The 25,526-nt window shown below is 38.6% G+C and overlaps 2 protein-coding genes across 3 annotated transcripts in view; both read right to left on the bottom strand.

The window, feature by feature from the left end:
• LOC129025044 (ferritin heavy chain-like) overlaps nucleotides 1–16,967 on the bottom strand; it is a 67,958-nt gene extending 50,991 nt beyond the window's left edge. The window contains exon 1 of the mRNA XM_054472502.2: nucleotides 16,884–16,967. The gene's annotated coding sequence lies outside the window, so the exon portion shown is untranslated. The remainder of the gene's footprint in view (nucleotides 1–16,883) is intronic.
• PRRG1 (proline rich and Gla domain 1) overlaps nucleotides 1–25,526 on the bottom strand; it is a 103,478-nt gene that overhangs the window by 14,438 nt on the left and 63,514 nt on the right. Inside the window, exons 5-6 of one of the 2 annotated variants that reach the window (XM_063660839.1) lie at nucleotides 16,884–17,044; nucleotides 710–1,520 (exon numbers count right to left, since the gene is read on the bottom strand). In XM_063660839.1, the coding sequence (XP_063516909.1) occupies nucleotides 855–1,520; nucleotides 16,884–17,044 (827 nt within the window). In that variant the 3' untranslated portion in view covers nucleotides 710–854. Of the gene's footprint in view, nucleotides 1–709; nucleotides 1,521–16,883; nucleotides 17,045–25,526 lie in introns of those variants that run through there. The other variant, XM_063660840.1, reaches the window with a different exon arrangement.

Below are 25,526 nucleotides of genomic sequence, written 5' to 3'. Positions count from 1 at the left end.
TCTACTGAGGTATATTTTTTCCATATTAGTTTATTGGAAGAAATGGCACAATTGAAAGAATAAAAACAGGAGTAGAGGATTTGTAAGGGCAATATGCAGGAAATCACCCCCATATTAGTGGGGAAGCCAACCTAAGGCTCAGTCCCATTATCACTGTCACTCTGGGTGAGCTTGCCAAAGAGGTACTCTGCCTTGCTGTCATCCAGAGCCCCCATCTTGCTGTCTAGAAACAAGAAAAGTTATCATTTGCTTATTTAAAAAAAAAGTGTTCATGAAAAGTTGAAGACCCCCTTTATTTTAATCCCTGCCCAATCCCACTCCCTTCACTTCTTCCCCAGAGGCAGCCACCAGGATGAATTCCATACCATTGTTTTACACTGTACCATGCACATGCACCCACATATACCATGGCCCAAGACTGCACACCCCACCTGATGCCATCCACCCCACCCATCTCACCCCACCCTACCCCACCTCACCCCACCCTATCCCACATGCTCTCAGAGTTTATAAGGGGAAGACTAATGTGTTTTCCAGGGGCCCATAGAATACCTTTCCCCTCCACCCCCACAGATCCTGAGCTGCATGCAGATGGGACAGGACTGGGTGGAGAGACTGCTGGATACCTACTTTAAGCCTGCATGGGGACGTGCCCTGATTCCTAAAAGGTGAGAGTGTTGTAGGCACGCATCAACTGGACACCTTTATTGCTTTGAGAACAGATAACTTTATTGCCAATAATGGTAACACTGAAAGGAAAAAAACAAGAGAACATTCTGAAAGGGCAACATGCACGCCCCGCCTGGTGGTCTGACCCAGGGAAGGCACACCGTGGCTGTGGGGCCCACCTTGGCTCAGGTGTCTTCCTCGCTGCCGCCCAGGGTGAGCTTGTCAAACAGGTACTCTGCCAGGCCTGCTTCTGGGGCCCACGTCTTGCACAGGTTGCCCAGGTAGTCACCCAGCTCTTTGATGGCCTTGACCTGCTGGTTCAGGAAGTGGCTCTCCAGGAAGTCGCATAGCTGGGGGTCACCTTTCTCCATGGCCAGCTGGTGCAGCTGCAGGAGGCTCTGGCTGACACTCTTCTCCAGGTGGAAGGCGCACTCCATGGCCTTGGGCCTGCTCTCCCAGTCTTGACGCTCTGGCTTCCTGATGTCGTGAAAGCAGATGCAGCCACTGTGCTGGTTCTGTAGCCTCATCAGGTCCTGGACGTGCTCCCTCTTCTTGTGGAACTGGCGCAGGAAGTAGCGGCTAAAGTGCTCCAGGGCCGCATTGTCCCGGTCGAAGTAGAAGGCCATGGACAGGTACACGTAGGAGGCGTGGAACTCCAGGTTGACGTGGTTGTTGACAGCGGCCTCGCAGTTGGGGTGGTAGTTCTGACGCACCTGCAACACTGGGGTGGTGGCCATGGCGGGCACCTTGGGACGTAGTGAGCAGGCAGGCGGGAGCTGTGGTGTAGTGGCTGGCTGAAGGCGGATGGCTAATGGCGGAAAGAGCCAGAAGCGGGTATTTGGGTCCATTATCTGGGGAGGGATGCATTCCTTTTCAGTGGAAGTGGGCAGGGAGGAGAATGAGTACTATGTTCCATGTGCAACCCAGCGAACTCTGCACTGTCTGACCTGTGTCCAGTTTTTAGTTTTGCAGTAACATTTCTAATGTCCAAGGACTTTCTCTTATCCCCTAATTGGTCCCCTCTGTAATAGCTTCTCCTCATTTTATAAACCTATTGTTTTCTTAAATTCTGAGAATATCAATTTGACATTTTTGGTAACATTCTCTTCTGTTTCTGGTATTATAGCTCCTTCCAGATTTAGTTCTGTTTTGTCTAGAGTTTGCCTTGAGTTTAAATATTTTAAAATAGATGGCCGGGCATGGTGTCTCACACCTATAAATCCCAGCACTTTGGGAGGCCAAGGTAGGTGGATCACTTGAGTCCAGGAGTTTGAGACCAGCCTAGGCAACATGGTGGGACCTTATCTGCACACAATTTTTTTTTTTAATTAGCCAGGCATGGTGGCATGCACCTGTGGTTCCCAGCTACTTGGGAGGCTGAGATGGGAGGATCACTTGAGCACAGGAAGTTGAGGCTGCAATGAGCCATGTTCACAGCTGCACTACAGCCTTGGCAACAGAACAAGACCCTGTCTCAATTTTAAAACAATAATAAAATAAAATAGAAAACAGCAAAGTGGAATGCAACAGTTTTAACGAAAAACTAATATAAAACCTAGGTTAACAGGGAATTATAATTTTTATTAATTTATCCCATTTTACTTAATACTCTCCTGGATCTTTATAATCTGTCTTTCAAAGTAATAAAAATGAATCTCTGTAGCATTGAAAGTTTTCAATAACTTTAGATAGAACTACTTATTTATCATCTCCTCTACCTTTTCAAACATTACTCTAGACATAATGAAACCTCATCAGTTTCTTTTAAGGAAAAGGTAGCTGCCTTGAACTTGATCTCCGCCTCAAACCAAAAAAGTTCAAAATTGTCTGTTTAAAAGTTCAGATTGCCACTTCCCAGATAACAGGAAATCAGCCTCCTCCTATATTCCTCCCAAATCGGCCTAATTATATTGTAGGTTCTATTAGGTTTTCTTCTCTTCAAGACATTCTGTCTTAGGCTGCAAGTGTGTTAGCTACATGGTATGATGCTGATGAAAACTGGCTTAAGAATCAAAAGCCCCAAGTTCCAATTCCATTCAGAAATTGGAAGTATCACTGGTCTTTTGGACACTTAAAATACTGGTCTAAAGATGGAAAGAATATCACCTGCTTTGTCTATCCCAAAGGACATTGTTCTAAAGAATTTTTAATTAGTAGAGGTCAGGCACGGTGGCTCCTGCCTGTAACCCGAGCACTTTGGGAGGTGAAGGCAGGCGGATCACTTGAGGTCAGGAGTTCAAGACCAGCCTGGCCAACATGGTGAAACCCCGACTCTACCAAGAATACAAAAATTAGCGGGGCATGGTGGCAGGCACATGTAGTCCCAGCTACTCAGGAGGCTGAGGCAGGAGAATCACTTAAATCCAGGAGGCGAAGGCTGCAGTGAGCTGACATTGCGCCATTGCACTCCAGCCTGGGCAACAGAGTGAGACTCCCTCTCAAAAAAAAAAAAAAGAATTTTAAAGCAGTAGAAATTAAAACAAAGGCTAAGACTAAGAATAGGTACCAGCCACCACTTTTTCTGTTTCTATCATATCTGAGCTTGAATAAGTACCATGTCATGTGTCTTTACTACTGACCCAATAAGGACTGGCATAAGAAGCCTGAAGGTAAATTGTTTCATTGTAAAGCCCCTGGTATAACTATCACTAATTAAACTAGGAGGGCACTGTGTTCAATGAGGAGGAGGGGAGGAAGGGAATGAGGAAGATGGAAATAGAAGACCTGGGACCTGGCTCCTATTTTCGGCTTCATCAGTATCTTGTAATGAGAAAATGGGCAAGTCAACAGTTCTGGGGCTATTTCCTCATTTGTGAAATGAAGAGTTTGCCCTATTTGGTTTTTGTGGACTCCATGAAAAGATGATTAGAACCAATTCCATAAGTCATTCTTCAACAATGGGGTGGAATGAAAAGGGAGTCTTTAGCCTATTCATGATGATCAGTGATTGGTATCAAATATTAGCTTTTGGAATTGGATACTATCTTAATATTTAAATAATAATGCCATTTTAAGTTATAGCATTAGTGTGACCCTCTAAAATATACAGTTCAAGGAAAACCAGAGCCTTCTTTGGATCTACTGGTTGTTGTAGTTCACTAGGAGATAGATTTCCTGTTTCAGCTTGACAGTACACAAGACTTGGGCTAACATAGGGCTATGGCAAAGTCACAAATTCTTTTGCAATTCCTTTTATTGTACTTTGGAAATGGCTAAACTGAATCTTATTTCTATAGTTACTGATATACCAACCATGAGAGTCATGATCAAATGTCCTGCCCTAGGGGGGGCTATACCCTAACATTGGAAGAAAGAACTAGTGAAACCCCGTTATTAAGGGAATCAGCAGATACCCACTATAACAATAATTGAATTACAGTAGTCACCCCATCCAGATCAGAACCTCTGAGAAGAGTAGCAGTGGTGATTGGTTGCTGTACTTTATCAAATATAACAGCATAAATTGAAGAGTACACCATTTTTATGTATTAAAAAAGAGAAAAGGGCCGGGCGTGGTGGCTCATGCCTGTAATCCCAGCACTTTGGGAGGCCGAGGTGGGTGGATCACCTGAGGTCAGGCGTTCAAGACCAGCCTGGCCAACATGGTGAAACCTCGTCTCTACTAAAAATACAAAAATTAGCTGGTGGTAGTGGTGGGCGCTTTCAATCCCAGCTACTCGGGAGGCTGAGGCAGGAGAATTACCTGAACCTGGGAGGCAGAGGTTGCAGTGAGCTGAGATCATGGCATTGCATTCCAGCCTGGGCAATAAGAGCAAAACCCTGTCTCAAAAAAAAAAAAAAAAGGAAAAAATTCTGCTTTCAACGAATCCATGCCATGTCACAGTATGTAAACTGCACCTCAATTTCAGAGAAGTTAAAATGTGAATAAATGATTAGAGAATCAATGAAATATGATGTTTAATTGGTTTGGTCATCTACTTGCCTGGATACGTTTATCAAAGTAGCTATATTTTTTCACTATCCATAATTATTTACACTTTTTAGTAATTTATTTATTTTTTTGAGATGGAGTATTGCTCTGTCACCCAGGCTGAGTGCAGTGGTGCAATCTCGGCTCACTGCAGCCTCCACCTCCTGGGTTCAAGTGATTCTCCTGCTTCCCCCTCTCGAGTAGCTGATGGGGTTTTACCATGTTGGCTAGGCTGGTCTCGAACTCCTGACCTCACGTGATCTGCCCACCTCGGCCTCCCACAGAAACCAACAAAAAAGAAAAAAAAATGGTATTTTCTGCTGACTATCATATCATTTCACAACACCTCTGTCTCATCATTGGTTGAGTGGTTTTTGCTTCTTCTTGTCCTTTTTTAGAGGGAGAGGTTTACTGTATTAGGCTAAAGAATATAATTTCTTAGGTCACAGCTAGCCCCTTATTCTCTGAATTCATAGCTAACTTCTTCCCAGCATGCTATGGGAGACATGTTGACATCATCTTTCAGATGGAAAAATAGATGCCCTAGACATTTACCAAGCAAAGTTGCTGCCCTAGGTTTCTACTCAAATCTCAATTTGAATGTCAGTGTTTTACCGTCATCAATTCCATTGACTGGTTGCAGCTCTGTAATGGATACAGGAGCCATTTCCTAACCATGACAGTACTGCTTATTAAGCAGTGAAGGATCCCAAAGCAGCAGCATGATAGGTGACAGGGCCACAAGTTAAATTAAATCCATGGTGCAAATGATTCTACAAGTGACAACAAATAGATCTGTCAGCCTCACTGGTACCCAGTCTCTGAGGATAGTTCTGAAAAAGGTTGGCACTGGTACTGGGAGAGGAAACTTGCTGAGGTAACTTTATAGGTCAAGGTTAACATACTGCTGGCATGGGCAGGAGAGCACCCCCCCGCCCTGACTGAAGAAGTCTACTACTTTATTAATATCATACAGGCTGAAACTCTCCTAATTCAGTTACTACCATAACCTGACATGAATAATTGACACTACAAATAATTTATAATCTACAAATGGGCCCAACTGCCAGAGACTAAAGTTCACCACTAACTTAAAAACAATATCAACAATATAATCAATAAAAACGTACTTTAAATGAATCATATAAGGAACAACATGTTATTGACCTGCAACAGTCAGACCTTCCTCATCTTTACAGAAGGTAGCTCAGAATATCAGTTGCACGAAATGACATATTTTGGCCCTATTTAACTTATTTTCAAGAGGTCCCAAAAGAAGTAGCGAGGAAGCCTTTGGGAGTTCCAGGAAACCACCCCATGTGCCTAAAGGGAAACTTCATATTTGGTTCCCCAAGGAGGGTCTGGGATGTATCTAGGGAAGACAGGAGAAGGTCTCAATGGAAATGAATAACGTATGGCTAGAAAAAGGTCACAGCAATGCCCCATGTTTGCCTCCTATATTTCTTGCCCAGACTGGATTTCCACCTCCCTTCTTTCCTGAATTCTCTCATCCCTAACAACTCTTTAGTCACTGTTGGGGGGCGGGGGGGGACAATATTCTGAATCTGGCTCTAGTGCCATCAGCAGATCATGAGAGGCTAAGTGAAATAAGAGTTTCCCTAACAGTGCCAAAGAATCGGACTTTCTGCCTGCAAGTGCCATGAGTAATCTCCAGGACCTAGTGATCAATTTTTAGATACCTCAGACACAGTATTTCTTGTAATCACTAATCCCAACTCACAAGTGTCTACATGCCACCTCCTGCCATGGGCTCTGAATTCCACAATCTCCAAATGTAGTTTTTGTAACATATCCTAGTATGAAGGGGGACTACATATCTCTTTCTTCGCCAATAATTTCTACATAAACAAATTTAAATGGTGACACTTTGGAATGAGAGATATTATCTAAAAAGGGATTGCTGAACTCAGATCTCAGATCCTTGGATATTAATAACTCAGTTTCTAAAATATAGCAGCAACTTGGGGGTAGAATGGCACATGGAGTGCACAAGAATGGGATAAAGACTTGGGATGATGCACCCAGACAAAAGAGTCATCCATATCCCTAGAAATACCACCCCACTGCAGAGCTCTGAGTATTCTAAGTGGTTTTAGCTAACCGCTTTCTTTAGAATTTAATAAAGTGTTACCAAATAAGGCAAGTTCCCTGGCCCCAAGGAGACTTGTGACCCCTGGACTGTGCATTTTAAAAATGAACTTTCTTCTTTTGAAATAATTTTAAATTTACAGAAAAATTGCAAAGATAATACATAACATTCTCTTGTACTCCTCACCCAGTTTCCCTTAATGTGAGCTTCTTACATTAGGATGGTAAATTTGTTATAATTAATGAATCAATCCTAGTCCATTACTATTAACTAAACACAACACTTTATTTAGATTATATTAGTTTTCCCATTAATGTCCTTTTTTTCCAGAATCTAATTGACATTTCATCTAATCATGTCTCTTTAGTTTCCTCTGGTCTGTGACAGTTTCCTAGTCTTTTCTAATTTTTTTTTCATGACCTTGACTGTTTTGATAGTAGTCAGACATTTTGGAGAATGTCTTTTGGTTTTTGGATTTCTCTGTAAGTTTCTCATGGTTAGACTGGGGTTATGAGTTTGCGGTGATGGAAATAAATGATGTCTCTTCTCAGTATATCATACGTGTGACTTAGTAACTTTGATTACCAGGTCAAAGTAGTTTGACAGGTTTCTCCATTGTAAAGTTACCCCACCTCCCCCCACTCGCTGACCCTTCCCATACTCTGTTCTTTGAAAGCTAGTCTTTAAGTTCAAGCCACACTCAAGGGAAGAAGAAAATTAAGCTCCACCATCTGGGGTGGAGTATTTGCATACATAATTTGGAATTCTATAGTGTGGATTTTTCTCTTTTCACCTTTTCATTCATTCATACATTTATATCATTGTACAATCATGTGTATTTGTGTTTTGGGCTATAATCCAATACAACATTATTTATTTTGTGGCTAAAATTGTTCAGCTTTGGTCACTGAGAGCTTCTTTAGGTTACCTCCTGTGTCCCTTTAACATGCTCCCATTCTTTGGATTATCGCACTTCCTTACTTTCTGGTACCACAATGTTCTCCAGCTCATCTTGTATTCTCCACACTCCAGCCCAATAATGAGCCATGTCCCCAGAAAGTCCTGTTTTATTTCACTGTAGAATGGAATTAGAAACCCAGATCTGGGCACTAGGTGGGACTATGCAGGTTTGCTAAGCACCCAGACTGTTCCTATGCACGCTTAACTTTGAAGACAACCACTGTGGAAAGTCAAGCAAAATAAACTAGAAATTATATATGATTAAAAGTTCTATAATGATTGTTTTAAAGAATTACTACTATTTTCTCAATGTCAGTGCAAGATTAACAGTTCCAAAATGTAGAGAACCCTCATAGTCTCATAGAGAGAAGAGAGAAAAAGTGATAGTGGTGAAATAATGATTCCTAAATAAAGTGCCAAGAATTCAGCACCTAAAAACTAGAATAGATTATATTTATTGAAAGTTTTCTCTGTTCCAAAAACTATGCTAAGTGCACAGCCTCAAACCTAATGCTATAGGTATAAAATCCTCCTTTTAAAAGATACAAAAATTGAGGCCTAAAAGATGAAATGTTTGCGCAAAGCAATACAGTCAGTAGATGGCAGAGCTCAGACACCAGATCAAGGTCCATCTGATTCTCAAAGCAGAGGATTTTGGCATGACAACTCAGCTTTATTGAGGTATAACTGACAAATAAAAAGTGTGTGTATTTAAGGTTTACAGCATGCTCATATAAGGCTTTGTGCATACGTCTGCTGTTTCTACCAGAACTCAAATGCCATGAGGGAGGAGCAGCCTATTCATTGTTGTATATACTGTGTCTGTTACATAGTAGGCATTCAGCAGATAATGTCTGAATAAATCTGACCCATTTTCTACATGACGAAAATGAGGACCGTGAAGTACAATATGTTTTCTCCCATTGTATAATTAGACTTGTGTTCCAAATTAGGTAAATAATTCCAACAATAAACATTCTACTGAAAGCAGACTTCTAAATTCACATACTTCATGTTCGGAAATGATGAAAACACGTATGAGTAAAAGTATTCTGAGCGATAAATTTTAGTAAACAAAAAGATAGTAAAGATAGTCTAAAAGTAGAAAGCAAATCTCAAATCTAATCATTTTCTTCACTGCCAAGATTAAGATGAAATTTTGCTGGCAATGCTAGATCCTGATTAACAGATAACAAACATTATTCTGAAATAGTTGTTCTGAAACAGATAAAAAATGAGAATGCCACTTCACTTATATTTGCTACATCAAAGGCTGGCACACCTTATCCTAAATGGGATTGTTTTAATGGCATGAACAAACTCAGATGACAAACTTTAAAGCACAAAGAAGGAAATATAACAACAACATAATAAAAACCATTTTAAAGTCTATTATCTATCAGCCAACTTGGGAACAAATTTTAAATCGGTTCCTCCCATAAACTAAATTTACTTTGTGATTTGCCAATCCATTCCTTCATTCATCCATCAAATACTTATTTGGCTTCTATTATGTGCCAGCACTGCTTTATATGCTAGGGACCATAGCTATGAACAAAACAGATGAGAAATGTTGCTCTCATGGAGCTAACGGTTCTGATGGGGCGGCAGAGGTAACAATTAAAAAAAAAACAAATAGATGTCAAATGATGTCAGTGCTTGAAAAAAAAAAAGTCACAGAAGGGACAAGCGGTTGCAATTTAAGGTAGAGTGCTTTCTCACTGAGAAAATGAACTTGAGTGAAGACTTGAGAGTGGTGAAGGAACTCACACATATCCATCTAGAAGAGGAGAGAGCACGTGCCAAAGTCATGAGGCACGTCACGTGCTGTCTGTGTATGTGAGGAGGCACAAGAAAGCCACAGCAAAGTGAATAAGGGGTGGAGTGTCATAGGAGATGCGGTAAAGAAATAACTATAAATGGAGTGAAAGTGTGGAGTGGAGATTGATGAGGACCTGATTGTGTAGTACCTGGTAGGTGATTCTGAGCACTTTGGCCTTTACTGAGGGAGATGGGAAGCCCTTGCAAGTAAGAGACTTTAAAGGATCACTCTAACCTGCTGTTTTGAGAATCAACTATGGGGCAGGGGCCAAAAAATCATACAGATGAGAGGGTGGTGGTGGCTTGGATGTAAAGTGATAACAAGTAGAAAGGTGGCTAGATTCCGAGTATATTTTCATATTAGAACCAACTATTGCAGATGGGGTATGGGATATGAAAAAGAGAGGAGTCAGAGATGGCAAAAAGCTTGGAGATCAGCAAACATAATGGATGGAGTTACTACTTATTGAGATCAGAGAGGATGTAGTAAGTGTAGCTATTTGGGGGAAGGGGTGCAAATTTGTTTGAGAACCATATTTGATTCTAAGATAACATGTTGAGTAGGCAGTTAGCCATACAAGTCTGTAGTTCAGTTTAGCCCTCCAGGAACTACAAATATAAATTTGGAAGTTATTAGCATTTGAAGTATGAGAAGAGGAAAGCTCACCAAGGGAGCAAGTGTAGGCAGAGCAGAGTTTCAAGAAATGAAGTGGTTGTTGGATGGGGATGTGTTAACAGAGTTTTTTTTTTCTTCTCTTTCTTTCTAGAGGCATGTAGGCTAATGAGATCAGAATGATTCTATAGGAAGGAAAAGGTGATGCCGGAAGTACAGAAAATTTCCCAAGCAATTCTCTCACAGTTGAAGGAATTTCTTCTACCTGCTTCAAAGATTGCTGACATGCAGCATCCTGTCTCTGTGGGTGGGAAATGATATATAGAAGCACTGAGATAAAAGGCCAGAAAGGTAGGCATTAAAAACATTGTTCACGGTCCAGGCGTGGTGGCTCATGCCTGTAATCCCAGCACTTTGGGAGGCCGAGGCGGGCGGATCACAAGGTCAGATCGAGACCATCCTGGCTAACAGGGTGAAACCCTGTCTCTACTAAAAATACAAAAAATTAGCCGGGCATGGTGGCGGGCGTCTGTAGTCCCAGCTACTCCGGAGGCTGAGGCAGGAGAATGGCGTGAACCGCGAGGCAGAGCTTGCAGTGAGCTGAGATCGCACCACTGCACTCCAGCCTGGGCGACAGAGCAAGACTCCATCTCAAAAAAAAAAAAAAAAAAAAAGAAACATTGTTCACCATGATGGCCAGGTGTGGTGGTGGCTCATGCCTATAATCCTAGCACTTTGGTAGGCTGAGGTGGGTGGATTGCCTGAGCTCAGGATTTCTAGACCAGCATGGGCAACATGGTGAGATCCCATCTCTACTAAATATATATATATATATAAAGCCGGACATGGTGGCATGCACCTGTAGTCCCAGCTACTTAGGAGGCTGAGGCACAAGAATCACTTGAACCTGGGAGGTAAAGGTTGCTGTGAGCCAAGATTGTACCACTTCACTCCAGCCTAGTTAACAGAGTGAGAATCTGTCTCCAAAAACAAACAACAACAACAAAAAAACATTGTTCACCCTGATAATCAATGATAAAACTTAATCAATACGAGAGTAGTAGAATATACAATTAATACATAAAATTCAAATAGCCTAGAAACCATATATCTGAAAACAGATCCAAACCTAGGATAATAAAGAACTCTCAAAGCTTAATAGTAAAATAAAATAAAATATCCCATCAGAAAGTAAGCCAATGACATGAAGAGAGATTTCACCAAAGAAGATACATAAATAGAAAATAGGCACAGAAAAAGATGTTCAATATCATGAGCCATTAAGGAAGTGCAAATTAAAATCACAAGAAGTTATCACTACACACCTAGCAGAATGGCTAAAATAAAACACAGTAACAATACCAAGTGCTCATGAGTATGTAAAGAAACTGGATCTCTCAAACACTGTTGGTGAGACTGTAAGATGGTAATTTATACAATGACAAATTAGTTTGTCAATGTCTTAAAAAACTACACATATACCATACAACCCAAGAATTGTACTCCCAGTGACTTATCCCACAGAATTGAAAATTTATGTCAATACAAAGACCTATGCAACGTTCATAACAGCTTTATTTGTAAAAGCCATAAACTAGAAACAACACACATGTCTCTCAATAAGCCAATGGTTCAACAAACCATGGTATATCAATACCATGGAATACTACTCATAAACAAAAATGAATGAACTATTGATATATGTAACTTGGATTAATCTCAAGAGCATTATGCTGACTCTAAAAAGCCAATATCAAAAGGTTCCACATTATATTATTCCATTTATATAACATTCTTGCAATGGCAGAATTATAGAGATGGAAACAGATTAGTGATTGCTAAGGGTTAGGGATGGTTGTGGAAGATAGTAGGTGTGACTATTAAAGGGTAGTATGAGGGAAAACTTTGTGGTAATGGAATATATCTGCTACTTGATTGCAGTGATGGTTACACAAATCTATACAAGTGATAAAATGACACAGAACTATACATACAGATTGTACCAATGTCAGTTTCCTAGTTTTGATCTTACAGTTATGTAAGATGTAACCATTGGGGGAAACTGAGTAAAGGCTGCATGGGACCTCACTGTATTATCTTTGCAATTTTTTGTGAATCTATAATTATTTCCAAATAAGATGTTAAAAAAATGCATGCATGCATGCATGAATGAATATAAGTTTTCCCTCTCCCCATTACAGTATAGATATTACAATTCCAAAACCATTGTGTATTATACAACTAAGCAAATGAGTTATTAATATATTGATGATTTTGGGTGCTGGAATTCTCATTGTGGAAGAACATCTATAAGGAATTTTTACATCTCTACAAATGTAGAATGGCTGGAAGAGCCCTGAGGGGTTGGATTGGAATTGGAGATCAGCACAATGAATTAGTTATTTCACATATATGTCTACATGTATACACGTCTATATGTTTATATGTTTACATGTCTACATATAGACATATATCGAATTTGTATGCATGTATACATATGTGTGATTTTTTTTTCCTAGCTCTATTGCTGAAAGATCCAGAAGTAATGACATTCTGGTAGCAATGAGCATATTCTAGTTCCCAGATCTCAGTTTCTAAATATTACTCCTAACTAAAAGTAACCAAATGTCCACTGACAGATCACTGTATAAAGAAAATGTGGTATATACACGATATAGTTTGGCTATTTCCCCACCCGAATCTTGAACTGTATCTCCCAGAATTCCCATGTGCTGTGGGAGGTGCCCGGGGGAGGTAATTGAATCATGGGGGCCAGTCTTTCCTGTGCTATTCTTATGATAGTGAATAAATCTCATGAGATCTGATGGGTTTATCAGGGGTTTCCACTTTTGTTTCTTCCTCATTTTGTCTTGCCGCCACCATGTAAGAAGTGCCTTTCGCCTCCTGCCTGATTCTAAGGCCTTGCCAGCCATGTGGAACTGTTAAGTCCAATTAAACCTCTTTTTCTTCCCAGTCTCAGGTATGTCTTTATCAGCAGTGTAAAAACGACTAATACAATCAATTGGTACCAGTAGAGTGGGGCACTGCTGAAAAAATACCTGAAAACGTGGAGATGACTTTGGAACTGGGTAACAGGCAGAGGTTGGGACAGTTTGGAGGGCTCAGAAGAAGACAGAAAAATGTGGGAAAGTTTGGAACTTCCTAGAGACTTGCTGAATGGCTTTGACAAAAATGCTTATAGTGATATGAACAATAAGGTCCAGGCTGAGGTGGTCTCAGATGGAGAGGAGGAACTTGTTGGGAACTGGAGCAAAGGTGACTCTTGCTATGTTTTAGCAAAGAGACTGGTGGCATTTTGCCCCTGCCCTAGAGATTTGTGGAACTTTGAACTTGAGAAAGATGATTTAGGGTATCTGGCGGGAGAAATTTCTAGGCAGCAAAGCATCCAAGAGGTGACTTGGGTTCTGTTAAAAGTATTCCATTTTAAAAGGAAAACAGAGCAAAAAAGTTTGGAAAATTTGCAGCCTGATGATGTAGTAAAAAAGAAAAACCCATTTTCTGAGGAAAAAATTCAAGCTGGCTTCAGAAATTTGCATAACAAGGAGCCAAATGTTAATCCCCAAGACAATGAGGAAAATGTCTCCAGGGCATGTCATGGGTTTTCAAGGCAGCCCCTGCCCACCCCTATCACAGACCTGGAAGTCCAGAAGGAAAAAATGGTTTCCTGGGCCAGGCCCAGGGTCCCCATGCTGTGTGCAGTCTAGGGACTTGGTGCCCTGCATCCCAGCCACTCCAGCCATTGCTAAAAGGGGCTAAGGTACAGCTTGGCCCATGATTTCAGAGGGTGCCAGCCCCAAACTTTGGCAGCTTCCATGTGGTGTTGAGCCTGCAGGTGCACAGAAGTCAAGAACTGAGGTTTGGGAATCCCTGCCTAGATTTCAGAGGATGTGTGGAAACACCTAGATGTCCAGGAAGGAGTTTGCTGCAGGGACAGGGCTCTCATGGAGAACCTCTGCTATCGCAGTGCAGAAGAGAAATGTGGGGTCAGAGCCCCCACACAGAGTCCCTACTGGGGTACTACCTAGTGGAGCTGTGAGAAGAGGGCCACCATCCTCCAGATCCCAGAATGGTAGATCCACTGAAAGCTTGCACCGTGTGCCTAGAGAAGCCATAGGCACTCAATGCCAGCCTGTGAAAGCAACCAGGAGCGAGGCTGTACCCTGCAAAGCCACAGGGGCAGAGTTGCTCAAGACCATGGGAACCCACCTCTTGCATCAGTGTGACCTGGACATGAAGCATGGAGTCAAAGGAGATCATTTTGGAGTTTTAAGATTTGACTGCCCTGATGGATTTTGGATTTGCAAAGGGCCTGTATACCCTTTGTTTTGGCCAATTTCTCCCATTTGGAAGGTCTGTATTAACCCAACACCTGTACCCATTGTATCTAGGAAATAACTATCTTGCTTTTGATTTTATACACTCATAGGCGGAAGGGACGTGCCTTGTCTCAGATTAGACTTTGGACTGTGGACTTTTGGGTTAATGCCAAAATGAGTTAAGACTCTGGGGGACTGTTGGGAAGGCATGATTCATTTTGAAATGTGAGGACATGAGATTTGGAGGGGCCGGGGCGGAATGATATGGTTTGGCTGTGTCCCCACCCAAATCGCAACTTGAATTGTATCTCCCAGAATTCCCACATGTTGTGGGAAAGACCCGGGGGGAGGTAATTGAATCATGGGGGCCAGTCTTTCCCGTGCCATTCTCATGATAGTGAACAAGTATCATGAGATGTGATGGGTTTATCGAGGGTTTCCGCTTTTGCTTCTTCCTCATTTTCTCTTGCCACCACCATGTAAGAAGTGCCTTTCACCTCCTGCCATGATTCTGAGGCCTCCCCAGCCATGCGGAACTGTAAGTCCAATTAATCCTCTTTTTTTTTTTTTTTCCAATCTTGGGTATGTCTTTATCAGCAGCATGAAAACAGACTAATCCAACACACAATGAAATATTATTCAGACTTATAAAAGAAGGAAATCCTGTAATTTGTGACAACATTAATAGACCTGGAGGACATTATATTAAGTGAAATAAGCCAGGCATAGAAAGACAAATAGCACAGGATCTCACTTATATATGGAATCTAAAAAGGGTGAACTAATAGAAGCAAAGAGGAGAATGGTGGTTGCCAGGGGCTTGGGGAGAAAGAAATGAGAAGTAGCAAACAGTATAAACTTTCAGTTATGCAAGATAAATGAATTCTGGAGATCTGCTACACAGCATGGTACCTACAGCTAACAATGTTGTATTATATACTTAAATTTTGCTAAGAAGGTAGATCATATGTTAAGTCCTCTTACCATACTCACAAAACACAACTACAACATAATAAAGGGGTGAGAGGAAACTTTGGGAGGTGATGGATATGTTTGTGGCCTTGATGGTGATGGTTGTTTCATAGGTGTATACCTATCCCCAAACTCATAGAAACGTATATATTAAATAAGTACAGCTTTTTATATGTCAAACATAACTCAATAAATTGTTTTTTTATAAAAGAATATTATTCACTTGTATAAAGTACTTTTAGAACAATAAATCCCAAACACATTCTTACCATTTCTTTAAAGGAGAATGATAAAGTAGGGTAAAAAGCCATTAGCCTTGTGAAAACCATAGTAGAATATCTAAAATTTCTATTATTTGATAAAACACAATATCAAAAACCAAGTTTTGTTTATGGTTTATAGTAACTTCAGCCAGTTTTTATTAAAAATTTTATGGTGCAAAACACTATTTCTACTACAATCCTATTTTTCTTATTTATGAAGTATCTATGTAGTAAAAATAGGCCAGAATGATATATACCAAAATTATAAAACTGGTGGTGCTAAAAACTCAAGTGATTTTACTTTATTACACTTTTAAATTTCTCTACAATGAACATATACTATTTTTAAAAAGTAAAATGAATAAAATAAAATAAAACCAACAATGACTAAGCGGATGCAAAGGGAAAAAGCTGGAAAGAAAATAAAAGGTCAACCGTGCTTTGTGATTGCATGATGGTATCATGGATGATATATTCTTTTCCCTATTTCTAACCCTATGATTTGACTAAGATGTGGCTTCTTCCTCTTACCCTTTTCTTTAAAACTTTTGCATCTGCTGCTCTTAAGGTATATTTAGTATCTTTTTAGCATAAGTGACACCACTTGTTTAGCATCTAGGGTTATTTTCCTGCTGCCCAGGACTAAATCTTTATACAATGGCTACCTCTGGTAACAATTTCCAGCTGTGGAGCAGTTCTATAGACTTTTCACCCCTGCCTTGTGCTGTCCCATTCCTGCTCTCCTTGAATAGCATGTAGTCTAGAGTAAAGAGAAGAGGAGTATTCTCGCGGAGTGGGAAGGTATGTCTGGATGTCTTTTCTTTTGTACGAGAAGTAAAACCTTTTAAAACACTATCACCAGCCATTAGCTTCCTCCACACTTTCTCTGTAATTAGGCAAAGTGATATTATCTATAACCTTCTAGAACAAAGCTTTGTGCAAATCAAATCCTTCCTACTCGCCAAGATGATAAATCCTAACTCAGCAGAGTCCTATAGAAACGGGGCTCTCAAAGACAGTCCAGCACAAGGGTGAACCTAGCTCTCCAACCCACAGAATATTACTAGTTAGATGCCACTTTCCAAGTTCCTAACAAAAGAATTTTTAATTGCTAGCAATGTACATAATTCAGGGATGCAGATTTCAAATATACATCAAAAAGGTAGGCAAATTTGTGCAACTTTTTTTTAATTGCCAACATACTTACAGTTTTTTCATTATTTTCAAAAGCTTCTCTTGCTTCTTCAAATGTACAGAATTCTTCTTTGCACTCACGCTCAATGTTGCCCTGTCTTATTTCTTCAAAAAACCCATTAGCTCTTGGGTAGCGTTTTAATACGGAATTGGCTTTTTCTCCCGTGAGGAAAACTAAAAAGAAATATAATAATAAGTATAAAAAATATAATAAAAAACCTATGTGGGAAGTTGATGTACCAGATGAAAACTGCTAGATGCTCTTTAGAAAACATAGCCAACATCCTAAACCTCTTTCCGTGAGTCAGCAATGAAGTAACACTTAGCTCCAAACCACTGTATCCGCTATCTTCCTCATGATGTGAGTATGTCCTTCCAATAGCAGTTGCCCTGGGCAGGGACAGTGACATAATTAACTATGTTATTTTCAGACTTTAGCACATTCCTGCAAACCATGGGTGTTTAAATATACTAATAATGATAGCACTACTTATACTCATTACTGTAAGTAGATACCCCAAGGCATTCTGCTGACAGCAGCAGCCAAATCAAATCCAGTCTCTAGATTATCAGTCTTTGTCCCTCTACCTAAAAATAAATAACACTTCAGTTGACCTAGTAATATAAACCCAGAAAGCTCTTACTTGTATGAAAAGAATAGGTAAAAAAAATTTTGAGAAGTTAAATTTGGCCATGATTCATTCTATGGAAATCCCAATAATAATTTTGTTCTAAATGTACTTGAGTTAAATATAGTGTGATGCTTTAACACATTCAACCTCATTTCACTGTCCTTTAGAAAAAGAAAATTCTTCTGCATGATTTACAGAGGCATTTTATATAAACATTCAAAATACGTTTATGAAACCATGTAAAAAAGATGCTTTTATTTTAATAATAATAAAATATAAAAAATAAAAAATAAGATGTTTTATTGTTAAATACAAATACATTTTAAGTTCAATTTCAATAACATTTTTCTAAAAGAATGTTGCTTGTTTGGAGAGACAAATATAATGCCACCGGAATTTCATCTCTGTTAATGCAAGAGATTAGAACATTTCCTAATTTATAGAATTCTGACATGAGAAAAGGCACATTACAGATCTTTCAAGATGCTAAAAAAGTCTACATTTTCTGAAAAACATTCTGAAGGAAATGAAAAACTTTTCATGTGCTCTTTTTAAAATGACAATGACAGCCAGCAATGGATTAAAGTTTTGCTTTGTTATAGAAATGAGTATTTTACTTTATAGAATATATGGACTCATTATTTAGGATTCTTTAAAGTATCCAAATTGATACCAGCTAGATGACACTTATACCAGGGTGAAAACCGTGATAGGCCTTCAATGAGTATTTCCTTCTGTACCTCATAAAGGGTTCCATTTATGACCCTTTTTGAGGTACAGAAGGAAGGAAATTCAGAGAATAGATTATGATTATGGAATATGAATTCACAGATTCATAGAATATCATTAGAACAAACTTTAAAAAATACAAATTGTGGTAAGTGTAATGAAGGAAAGCAAAAGGTTACTGTTAAGTTGGAAAATAACAGTAAAATTTTTTAACAATACTTCTTGCTTTTTAGCCGCATCAGAATCCCTAAAGGACTGATTATCACACAGACTGCTGGGCCCCATCCCAGAGTTTCTGATGCCATAGATCTGAGGTAGGGCTATAAAATTACATTTCTAATCAGTTCCCAGGAAATGCTGCTGCTGCTGCTCCCATTACCACAGTTTGAGAATCACTACCCTAATGAGAGTTCCTTGGAAACATTCTGAGTGAAGTATTTATGGAATGCTAGGGTTAACAAATTTAAAGAGATCTTTCACTGAATGACTTTTAAGGGCCCTTAATATATATTTAGTATAAACAGTCATGCATCACTTAACAATGCGGATCCATTCTGAGAAATACGTTGTTAGGCTATTTCATCATTGTGCAAACAGGATGGAGTGTATTTTCACAAACCTAGATGGCATAGCCTACTAGTCACCTAGGCTATATGATATAGCCTATTGGCCCTAGGCTATAAATCTGTTCAGTTTGTTACTATACTGAATACTTTAGGCAATTATAACAATGGTAAGTATTTGTACATCTAAACATTGAAAAGGTACAGGAATAATATGATATAAAAGATAAAAAATGGTACTGTATAAGGCACTTACCATAAAAGGAGTTTGCAGGGCACTTATCATAAATGGAGCTTACAGGATTGAAAGTTGGCCTGAGTGAGTGGTGAGTGAATATGAAAGCCTAGGACATTACCGTAGACTACTGTAGACTTTATCAACACTGTCGACTTAGGCTACATTAAATGTATAAAAATATATTTCTTAAAAAAATATTTTGGCTGGGAGCAGTAGCTCATGCCTGTAATCCCAGCACTTTGGGAGGCTGAGGTGGGAGGATTGCTTGAGCCCAGGAGTTTGAGATCAGCCTGGGCAACACAGTGAGACCTCATCTCAAAAAAATTAAAATTAAATTAAATTAAAAAATAAAAAATAAAATTAAATGAAAATAAAAAGAAGGAAAATGTTTTTCCTTCTTCAGTAATAAATTAACCTTAGCTTACTATAACATTTTTACTTCATACTTTTTAATTTTTTAACTTTTTGACTCTTTAGTAATAACACAGCTTAAAATACAAACACATTGTACAGCTGTATAAAAATATTTTCTTTATATATATCCTTATTCTATAAGCCTTTTTCCTATTTAAAAATTTTATTGTATTTTTTACTTTTGAAACTTTTTTGTTAAAAATTAAGATACAAGCACACACATTAGCCTAGGCCTCCACAGGGTCAGGATCATCAATATCACTGTCTTCCACATCCACATCTTATCCCACTTGGTCTTCAGGGACAATAACATGCATGGAGCTGTCATCTGCTATTATAACAATGCTTTCTTCTGTATTACCTCCAGAAGAACTCACTTGAGGCTATTTTATAGTTAATTTTTTTCATAAGTACAAGGAGTTTACTCCAGAATGACAATAAATAGTATAGTAAATATATTGTTAGCCAGCATCATAGTCATTTGTTATCATTTTCAAGTATTATGTACAATATATAATTCTATGTACTATACTGTTATATGACTAGCAGTGCAGTAGGTTTGTTTACTCCAGTATTGCCACAAACATGTGAGTAATGTGTTAACACTGTGATGCTATGATGTCACTAGGCAATAGAAACTTTTCAGCTCCTAATCTTATGGGACCATCATTGTATATGCGGTCTGTTGTTGACTGAAACATCATTATGCATGCATGTATTTGTAAATCTGAAAAGGAACATGATACATGCATTTGTGATATTTGACTACAGTACCCTTTTTCAAGAGATATTTTACTGATTTAACAACTTCCTAGCCATTAGTCTTATTTATACCCTCTGAATTAACGCATAAGTCTCCTCCATATAACAGGCCAACTAATACATGAAGAAAGACAGTAAGTGGTTTCCTGTGGGACTTCTCTTTTCCAGAATAAACATGTCTTGCTTCTTCATCTGTTTGCCATAGAAAATGGATTTGAGTCTGCATCATCTTCCTCTCAAAATACAGTGACCTATGCTGAGTGCAATACTTTGTGTTTGGTCTGACAAGTGCAAAACTGATCAGGATTATTGGCTTCCTTGTTTTAAAGACAATACATATGTTAATGTGGTCTAAGATATCCCTGGGTTTCGAATCAGTTTTTCGGAGGATAAATCAATCAACATTAATGTATTTTGAACTTTTAAGAGAAAAAAGCTAAATGCTTCTAAGAGACAATTACTTTCTTATATGCTATCCAACTCAAAAAGGTGAGTCAAAGCAAGCCACTAACTCCAGTAACCAGAAAGCAGTCTAATTTAGAAGAATAAGCAACTGGAAGGTAATACAGCAGGACACAAAGCTTCTAATCCAAATCTAATCAAATTACCAAGCATTCCATAATCATATTCTATGTATTTCTTGTACTAGGCGACAAGGTAATATAATACTGAGAACTCTACATGGATTCAGCTGGCAAGTAGATTTTATCTCACTTGTCAAATCCAGTCCATTAGAAGATATCACTTAAAGAAAGAATCTGACCTGTAGGAAAGATACTATCATTGATTAGTTATGTCTGCCATTTATTAGGGAACAGGAAGTAGTGGCAGAGAATTTGCCAATGCTCATCAAAGTATTTGGAAACCTGATGGACCCTAAATGATGATACCAGAACTAGATTATTTTCTTTTTTGCCCGTGACACAGCCCTCAGGAGATCCTGAGAACATGTGCCCCCAAAATTAGAATTTTTTAAAATGTGAAAACAAAATAAGGGAGAAGGTGGCAGCTTTGATCTATAGGATGAAATCAGACTATCTCCTCTAAAAACATGAGGCAATTTCCAGGCTGTTAAGGGCTTGCGTTAGGATGTTTAACTAAAGCCACGATGTTTGAAACTGAAGTTGATCACTTCCTTAAATTGAGTGATCACTTCCTTAATTCCCTGTTTCTCCTTAAATTGTGTGAGTTAAATTACAGCTATCAGGAATCATGTGCATGCCTTAATCAAGGATTACATGATGTGACAAGTATACAGAATGTAAATGTGCCTTGAGAACACAATACTGAGGTGTTACTTAAAACATGCAGTTTTCCCATTAAAGGAAATAAAGAAAAACCTAAACCTTTTTTCTTCAGATTCGGTTAGGAAATACTCTTATTAAATTGAACATTTCAAACTTAAGGCATATTTACACATACACACACACAAAATAAGTATATTTATTCAAAAAATGTAACCACTTTTTCATAATTTCAAAACAAATAAGCTCTCATCCATGCTTTCTCTTCAAAAGAAAATAATAAAAATAAATAAAATAAGTGGATGCAACAAGTCACAAAGATGAGTAGCAGATGACCTCTGCCCTCAAGGTTCTTCAGTGCAAGAGGTAACAAAGATATAATAAAAGAGATACACAAAGAACTCTATTGTAAGACTGAACATGACAGATGTTCTTCAAGGTCAGAAGGCAGGCATATTTCTGGTGGGTGTGTGAGTTTGTGGTTTGGATGCCCTAATTTATTTATTTATTTATTTATTTACTTACTTATTTATTCATTTTTGAGACAGAGTTTCGCTCTGTAGCCCAGGCTAGAGTGCAGTGATGCGATCTTGGCTCACTGCAACCTCTGCCTCCTGGGCTAAAGCGACCCTTCCACCTCAGTCTCCTGAGTAGCTGGGAGTACAGGTGTGTGCCACCACACTCGACTTTTCTTTTTGCTTTTTTTTTTTTTTTTGCATAGACGGGGTTTTTCCATGTTGCCCAGGCTGGTCTCAAACTCTGGGCTCAAGCCATCTTCCCACCTTGGCCTCCCAAAGTGCTGGGATTACAGGCATGAACCACAGCACCTGGCCATAGGTGCCCTATTTTTGATATAAGACTATACCACAGAAACAGTAGCAAACAGTAGCAAGAACATCAAGAACAGAGAATGAGGACTTTCTACAAATGAACCTAGCATTCCATAGCTCTTCTTCAATGCAAGAGTCAGGGCCTCTCCTCTAGACCTATTGTGCAACCCTGGAGTTATTGGATTTCTTGTGGGAACAAGGTTAGTCAGAAAAGGAATAAAGACATTATGGCATTGATGGGGGGAGCCTTGTGGTTGTTTTGAGTAATGAATTTAATCTTATTGATATCCCAAGCTTGTTAGTGTGCACTAGTTAGAAAGAAAAAGGGTTGTCAGAACAAATAGCTATGTGAAGAAAACAAAAACCTAAGTGTCACTTATTCATCTGTAAAACTGAAAAAATAACACCAATCTCAAGTTATAAATGAGTGCTTTGCTCATGGCTTGACAAAAACAGATTTACGATAAGTAGTAGTGTGACTCACTGTCATTACCATTGTGGCAGTTATTCCATGAAATAAAAAAAAAATGATATTTATCAAGCTGATAATAAAAATACACTTAGGAAATATAGAATAAATAGGATTAACTTGCCGTGAGTCTGTCTCCTTAACTTCAGGAATGCCTGGGAGTTTGATCTCCTTGGTCAAGTCTGGGATGAAATGTAGTAGCTTTATGAAATGCTATTTAATGTCTCAAATTCGTTTGAAGGCACACTGTAGTAGCTTGTCCTGAACTGTTTTTGGAAAACATATAGGCTGATTGCACCTGACTAATTGATTACATAGTCTAGTTTCAGCTACACGACCAGTGGGATATCAAAGATCTTCTGTAAACATGAGCCTTAGCTCCCGATACCAAGGTTATCTTGCACATATCTTGGTGGTTCACAATTAGAAGACAAATGTGTCCTGTGCAACTAAAAATGGCCTTGTGAGTGATCTCTCTCCTGCTGTACCATACCTTGAGCCATTACTAAAGCCTTATGAGAATATACCCCGTAGAATCTTATAAGTCCTTTCAATTAACCAATGCTGTATAGTTGCTACAATATACTTTTATGATTCATAAATATTTTGGGGATATCATGAGATTTTAAAATTTCAGAACTTCTTCTCAAGAAATGGTCCAGAAATGGTCCTTATTATAAAGACTTGATACTTAAAACAAACTGGTGAGGAAATACCCTTTGCCATAATGTATATGCTTGCTTTTATTAACTTCAACTTTGGTCAAATATATGTTGATAGCTTATCATCACTGGAATTTTAACAACAGACCACAAAGAAGCTCTTAGAAAGGATAGATTATGAAAGAAAAGTTACATACATGACAGATATGTATGTTTAGATAATCACAAGTAACTATAACAAAATATGCTTTATTGAATTTTAGGTTGATAGTTTGGGTGGCTATTCAAAGTTTTACATAATCACTGCAGATATGAATGACAGTAATACCTCGTTTATGCAGAAATGCAAAAGTTGCTCAAATAAACCCATTCTCATGAACTTAGACACAAGAGATGACCAAGGTCATACATTACAAATTACTTGATGCTTTATCTACAGGGCAACCTCAACTTCTCACACTAACCAAAAGTCAGTTTCCTCTATCCATGTGCAGGAGCCTGGCTCCTGAGACTTCAAAGCCTCATTGCACATGAAAACTGGAAAGCAGAAGGGGCAGGGTGGGCTGAACTAGATCAACATACTGAAAGCCAACAGAAGTGAAAGCTAATTAATCTGAAGGCAAGGGAAAAGAGAGTCAGAAGGCTCTTTGGGGGTTATTTAGAGTAGGATCTAAACCCCATCACACTGACAGCTCTCAAGGCTATAGAAATCAATGATTATGTTTATAATGGTGAATGTGAGTCACCAATAAAGGGCTATATGATGTTCAGGATAATGTTCAAGAAGGCAGTAAATTATGTAATCTAGTTTAGAGCTATTTCTATAAAAATATGGTTTTTAAAAATCTTTTAAATCATGTTTAAAAAGGTAAGCATCCTCAATCTGCAAAATATATTTGCTCAAATGGAAAATTTGTTCCCAGTGTTGTATAAATGTTGGTGTACCAGAGACTGAATCTACAGAGTCCACAAACTACCAAGGAAGCCGATTTCTTTTCTGAATAAATCTCTAGTAATCCGGCTTAATTGTAAATTTCTCATACAAGACTGTAGAACATGCAAAGCTCTCTGCTTATTCGAGCCTTCTGTTTGTCACATGAAAGCTGCCTTTTGAGATATGTTGTTGAAGTCTAAGAGAGCCAATATCTATTAACCATTTTCACCAACCCTGCATTGAGGCAAGTGAAACTATAGGATAAGGAAAAAGTGTGGTATGGTAAAAAGGCCCTGAATTTGTAGTCGGGATATATGGATTCCTGTTGCAGCTCTGGCAGTAAACTGGCTACCTGATCCTACATTTGTTGCTTAATTTATCTGAACGTGTTTCCTAATTGATGAAGCAAAGGTGTTGGATATGATTTCTTAAGTACTTTCAGTTGTAACCATAAAGAGTTCTATAATTGGAAAGAATTTCAGAAAGTGGGAGTAGTGTATTGGATCCAAATCCTTTTGGGATATTAATACACAATTTTCCAGCCAAGCAATCACCATACCCCAAACCAACAATAAACAAAGAGAAAATCAAAAAACCACCCACTCCACCCAATCCTGTGCTTAGCTTTATTTTTTAAAAATCTTATGAAGTGTCAAACTCATAATTCTTTGTTTTCTCGCTTGTAAGTCATTTTGATACTATTATTCAGTTGTGCCTGCATATAATGCCTTCAAGCTTTTTTTTTTTTTCTGCTGAAATAGGTGCTAAATAGGTACTTCTTATCACAGACTGATGGAAACAACTTTTCCTAGGAAATCAAAGTCTCATACTCTGAAGTGACATTTCACTTACTAAAAAACAAAATTAAGCAAACTAAAAAGACACTATTTAAATCATCCTCCTATTTTTACTTAGGAAGGTGGAAATATGTACAATGTCCCAATTTATTTCACCATTGTTAAACTATTTCTGAAAATTAAAAGTTAACTTTTCATAGTTGATATGTTTATAATAATTCAGAATTTATTGTATGGTGGTGCTCATGTGCCCAACCAGTTTTTGCAAACTTAGAGTTTAGTATAGCATATAGTATATGTTTACACAGGAATGAGGGAACTGAAATCCATTCAAAAGCTCATATATTTAAAAAATAATTGGAAGTCGCAGGATTGAGCTAGT

The sequence above is a fragment of the Pongo pygmaeus genome, chromosome X (genome assembly GCF_028885625.2).
Source record: "Pongo pygmaeus isolate AG05252 chromosome X, NHGRI_mPonPyg2-v2.0_pri, whole genome shotgun sequence".
NCBI lineage: Eukaryota > Metazoa > Chordata > Mammalia > Primates > Hominidae > Pongo > Pongo pygmaeus.
The sequence above is the reverse complement of the archived record's forward strand: the minus strand, read 5'-3'. Positions and strand labels throughout refer to the sequence as shown.